This window comes from Pelophylax lessonae, assembly GCF_965119305.1.
Source record: "Pelophylax lessonae genome assembly, chromosome: 1".
In the NCBI taxonomy this organism is placed as follows: domain Eukaryota; kingdom Metazoa; phylum Chordata; class Amphibia; order Anura; family Ranidae; genus Pelophylax; species Pelophylax lessonae.
In genome coordinates this window covers 271,287,733-271,293,637 of record NC_138768.1, presented here as the reverse complement: position 1 = coordinate 271,293,637, position 5,905 = coordinate 271,287,733, and the positions used below count along the sequence as shown (strand labels likewise).

The window sequence follows — 5,905 nt, the reverse complement described above, 5'->3', positions numbered from 1 at the left end:
GAAGTCTATGAAATAAATTAAATGACGTACAGTCCTAAAAAGTAATGATCCCTCCCAATCGCACGACTTATACGAGTAGCATTTCTTGGATGGCTACATTTGTTATCTTTGTACCTTGTGCTAATATTTGATCATTTTTGTCCGCTCACAAATGGAGGAAACAAAAAACAATTATAAAATGGTAGAGGGAATCGTGAGCTGTCAGTCCACAGCTTGGGTTTGTGTTTCAGCCTTTTACCAGCAAGTGTAAGGAAATAAAGAATACTGGCTCCAGTCTGACATCCCATTATGAGGATGATTCACAGGTCCCTGGGTGCCGAAGTCTGTTGGATAGGAGTAGCCCATGGGCCGATACTGCCCCTGTGTAGGAACCATCCACTGGTCAGGGGTATAAGGACTGTACATAGGACCACGCATTGTCTGCCGTGTAGGTGTGTCCATTGGAAAGTTCATTCCACTAGGGCGCTCCTGTACAGAGTGCTGTGGAGGAAATACTTGAAGCTGACAGGGATCCAACTCTGGCACTGTAGCAACATCAGGTGTGAGGCGTCTTCCTGCTGCTTCACATGCATCCAAGGAACCTGGAAGGGGCTGAGGACATCTTCTCTGTGGGCTTCTGTGGAATAATAAAAGACATATGGAATGTTATTTGATTGGATAAAAATAAAACACTCGGAAGGCTACCAATTTATTACACAGCACAAAAGGCAGTTTGAGAAATGTCACCGACACTTACCTATACAAAAAACTGGAGGAAGAGGATGGAACTTGCTGCTCCTGGTGTGGAGAATCTGTCAAACCCGGAGAGTTGGGATGTAAATTAAGACCTCCTTCATGATCTGTAATCCACTGGGAATATACCTCTGCTGGCATCACACCAGGCTCTTCCTTCATACGAGCTATTTTAGAGCGCTCTAAATTGGCAAGAAAAATGTAAGTTAGTCCATGTCTATTAATGATCTACAAGCTGGACAAAGCCACCCAATATATTCCACACAAAACAAATATACCTTCAACTTCTGCTTCAGGACTGTCCTCCCATTTCTTCCTTTTCTGGCGCTTGCTAGGACTTTGCGGATGGAGCTTCGACATGTCATCCCTGAAAAAACAAACTGTCAATGTATGCAAGACTGAATTGCATCACACCAAAAGCAGGTGCAATGTTTAAATACACTGGAGGTGGACTCTCTAACAGCATTGAAGATTTGTTCAACTTTTTAGTGGAATTCTTACAGCTGGATGCAAGCTGCCATGAATTTGGGTTTCATAATAACTAAAGTTTAGCGTTTTTTCATCTAAAATTTGAATAAACAGGCGTTACCATAGCTGATAAACGTCTAAAAAATGCTATTTTCCTGGCCATTTTTCTAACTCTCGGACTTTAGTACTTTGACTTCTTGAATATGATAAAATCAAAAACTGTAATAAAAAAGGTAATGCATAACAAGACCAATTTACTAAAGAAGTTGAGAATGTTCATTTAAGCTGTGTAAACATTCACTTTAATTATCCAGTAATGTGAAAATCCCTGCTTAGTTACATCATTTTCATGGATAACTCAAGGGAATAATCACACAAATTTAAAATTTAAACATTCTCAACTTCTTTAGGCTCAAATTGTAGGGGAGACTAGACTCAGTGTGAATGACAGCGCCAGGATTTGCTGCTGATTTTTTACCCGAAGGAACCGCTGACTGCGAAGGCAGCCACTGATAACTCTGGCCTCTGGCAACCTGCCACTGAGGTGTACAGGGCTCAGTGGCTGCAGCTAGCTGCCACAGGTGGAAAAAACAGCAGAAATTCCTTGAGTTGTCATTCAAACTGGGGCTAGTCACCCGTGCACATCTAGCCATGGTAAGTAAGCCTCATGGGGTCCCACAGTTACAAATTAGTCTAAAGTCTTTTTTTTTTTTTTTTTAAACATACTGGAATGGAGCTTCTTGAACTGCAAGTGGAGCCCCAGTCACCCCCCCCCCCCCCCAACAAAAACAAATTAAGTCAGACTTTTAATAGGACACTTACCTGTCCAGAGATCCTGCAATGTCGGCAACCCAGCCGATTTTTCAATCAGCTCTCGGGGGGGCTGCCATCATTCCTTATAAAGGAAACTGGCAGTGAATCCTTGCGGCTTCACAGCAGGTTCCCTACTGCACATGCGCAAAGCACGCTGTGCTTTACGAATGGCTCGGTGGCGGGCTGAACTTCTGGGGACATCGCTGTGGTGAGGTAACCAGGAAGTGGGGATGGGTATATGTAAAAAAAAGGTGCCAAATGTGGCAGCGGAAGGGGGGAGGGGGAAGCAAACTAGCGGAGCTTCTCATTTTGGGTGGAGCTCTGCTTGGAGTAGCATTTTGTCAGATAATTCAATGAACATTGAATACAAAATATATGTAAAGGTGTAGATACCTCTTGTTGCCCCTTTCCTGTTCTCTGAAACCCTTAGCAAAAGGATTGTGATCAATTTTCAGTTTTGTGATCTAGGAAAAAAAAAAAAGGTGAGGTGAGAATAAATACAAGATAGATAATATATAATATGTATATGTATATATATCTATCTATCTATCTATCTATACATACACACACATACATATACACACACTATATATATATATATATATATAGTAAACCCCCGTTATAACGCGGTTCATTTTTCACGGTCCCTGTATTTTGCGTTTTTTTTTTCTGTAAGACCTATTAAATGTTTTACTAATTAAATCATTGTTAATTAAGTATTTTTTGTGTTTTCCATTGCTCTTGCTCTGTCTCTCAGTATCTTTAATGTCCTTTCACACGGCCGCTCCGTGTGTCCGCAAATCATCCCATCCGTTTGCGGATGATTTGCGGACATAATGTAAGTGAATGGCATTGCGGATGTCAGCGGAATACCATCCGCTGACATCCGATTTTCCTCCTTTCAGTTCTGTTCCGTTTTTTTGAATGGAACAGAACCCCATTTTTTCTTCCGTGTAAAAAACGGAAAGGAAGGAAAATCAGATGTCAGCAGTGTCATCCGCTGACATCCGCAGTGCCATATACTTACATTATGTCCGCATATCATCCGCAAACGGATAGGATGATATGCGGGCACACGGAGCGGATGACACAAATGTCATCCGCTCCGTGAAAAAAAAAAGTCCCGCAGCGGACTTAAGCAGCGAGCGGTCGTGTGAAAGGACCCCTATGTGTTTAAATGTGTTTATATTGTTTTAAAAGTGTGTCTAAAGACCTTAAAATGCTTTTAAAAGTACAGTGAAAGTTATAAAAACATGCCTACAGTGTATTTAAATAGGGTATTTCTATTTTGCGGATTTTCACTTATTACAGGTGGGTCTGAAACATAACCACCACGATGAAGGGGGGTTTACTAATATATATATATATATATTTTTTTTTTTTTTTTTCCCTTTCCTAAAATAGTGCTTTATAGAACTCATAATTATTCATATTCCTGTATCAGATAAGCTTAAAATCTACTTTATCTTACCTTGTCATTTTGGTAGGCAGTGACTGCTGTAAACTCAGTCTCTGGAAAGCTAAATACTTGCAGGAGTCCCCATCGGGTGTTGTATACATCATCAGACTGAATAATGTGAAACCGAGGTTTGTACCGATGCATTGAGTGCAAGATTATCTGCAAAGAGGGAAAAAGCACTAAATAAGACCATGATATTCTAGAAGAGCCTGGCGGCTTATGTGTAAGAACAAGGGTAGGCATCTCATTCAATATAAATGCTTACATGTCCATGTTGGTCCAATGTGTTGTTGGTCAGTTTTAGTTTTTGGAAGCAGATTGCATCCTTCATCCAGTGGGCACCTGGGGCTGGAGAATCTGGGTGAACATACGTCCTGCATGGAGGGTGTGGCTCTGCTTTACCTGCTGCCTCCCACTGGTTCTTGTTCCACTATTGAAAGAAAATAAAAAACATTGTGTATTGTGGTTACAGACAATCTGTTAAATAGGTATGCTTCTCCACACAGCAAACAGTACTGAAACAAAGGTATTGTACGTGCCAGTTATTAGGCTGGCCAAACAGAAATCTTTTTTTTTTTTTTTTTTTTATTTAACCAAGGAACAAAAAAAAAAAAAAAAAAGGATCCAATTCCCCATCCACACTATGTGGAAAATCTCTCTCCTTGTGCAATTGTATTATAATTTTGCTGCCAACAGAATACAACAATCAGTGCTGCCCACAGCACTGATTGCAAAAAACCTGACAGGCTTGTCTATCGATCGACTTGTGTTCAACCAGCCTACCGATAACTATAATGGATTGCAATTTGTACCATCCCTGCTGATGCAGGTTTGTCAAAATCATTTAATGTAGGGAGAATCTAGACTTTACTACCTAGTAGTGCCTATGGATTCTAAAAGTTATATTTACCTTATATCTGCAGTTGTCTAGAGGAACAAAATCCACCAGAACTACATATTTGGTGTAGGGATGGAGCCCAAAGAGCCGAATCTTACACTGTGGGAACATCCGCCTGTAAAGAGATATGATTGACAATTAGAAGATAGAATGGTGTTTCTAATGGAGGTTGTACTCTACAAAAAGCAAAGTATATGAGTAAAACTCTTGGTGGCTAAATAACGAATAGAACTACATGTTAAAAGAGAGACTAGCTCCATCTGTACTGTGGCAGCAAGAAAACATATGCAGCAATGTACAAAACAATGTGTGTGTATGTGTATATATATATATATTTTTAGATTGTAAGTTCTAATGAGTAGGATTCCTACTGTATTACAAATCGTACTATAATTGTACTGTTTGCCCTTATGTTGTAAAGTTCTGTGTAAACTGTTGGTGCTAAATAAATCCTGTATAATAATTTATATATATATATATATATATATATATATATATATATATATATATATATATATATATATATACATATTTTTTTTTTTTATTTATTTTTTTTTTCTTTTACTACCAGGTCATTAGCATGCATTTGCATATTTGCATTGTAAAGCAGTCTTTCTAAACCTTAGAAACACAAAGAAACCCTTGAAATTACTTTCTGGTCTCAGGGAACCCCTACTAAAAAATTGCTATAGTCACAACTTCTAATACATTAGTGTTCTATTCAGTTGAAAGAACACTCCTACACTTGTGGACTTTGAAAAGTATCACCTCATTACAGATAGCTAAAAAGAATAATAATGTCAGTGGGAGCTTATCTAAGGGGTAGAAATTGCTCAACCCCTAAACTCTGGAGGAACCCTAGTTGAGGAACACAGCTGTAAGGTCTTTGTGATGGGGCACTCACCGGCCAGACTTGGTGATGATCATCTCTGTCCCTTCCTGGTGGAACTGCCTCCATAAATCCAGATCCTCTAGGCTTGCACTGACTGAGTTGGGTAAGTACATGGCATCTTGGTTGGTGACACAGTCCATGTCTATAGTTGGCTTCACATCTGAAGTAGAAAACAGCATTAAGTTAGAGAGCTACAAACATGCATCTGCACTTAAAAAAAATAAGAAAAAATAAGCAGTTTGCATACTGTTAGCTATAGATTATTCTATACATTAATATATATTTATATTTTATATATATACACATACATTATATATATATATATATATATATATTATACAGTTTGCATACTGTTAGCTATAGATTATTCTATACATTCTATACATTAATATATATTTATATATATTCTATTCATTCTTAGGAGTGATTCACAACTGTACAGAAGCCTTGGATCCAGATGTGCCCTTCCATACTACAGTTCATGGGGGGTAGAAGTCATTCCAAATCTGGGTCCTCAGCATGCCCATCTACTAATGGAATAGCACAGACTGGGTACCGGATTATAATTTTACTGGGTAAAGTTACATTTACCCTAATCTAGGTAACGATTGCCATCCACCTAATTGATCATAGATTGGATTTA

General features: G+C 38.8%; 1 protein-coding gene across 1 annotated transcript in view; it reads right to left on the bottom strand.

The window, feature by feature from the left end:
- Positions 1-234: 234 nt before the first annotated feature.
- LOC309544469 (T-box protein VegT-like) overlaps positions 235-5,905 on the bottom strand; it is a gene marked incomplete at its 3' end in the record, with an annotated part of 56,132 nt that continues 50,461 nt past the window's right edge. Inside the window, exons 2-9 of the mRNA XM_082243380.1 lie at positions 5,275-5,453; positions 4,383-4,485; positions 3,738-3,902; positions 3,485-3,631; positions 2,407-2,477; positions 1,011-1,099; positions 737-914; positions 235-616 (exon numbers count right to left, since the gene is read on the bottom strand). Coding sequence (XP_082099506.1) covers positions 235-616; positions 737-914; positions 1,011-1,099; positions 2,407-2,477; positions 3,485-3,631; positions 3,738-3,902; positions 4,383-4,485; positions 5,275-5,441 — 1,302 coding nt within the window. The 5' untranslated portion in view covers positions 5,442-5,453. The remainder of the gene's footprint in view (positions 617-736; positions 915-1,010; positions 1,100-2,406; positions 2,478-3,484; positions 3,632-3,737; positions 3,903-4,382; positions 4,486-5,274; positions 5,454-5,905) is intronic.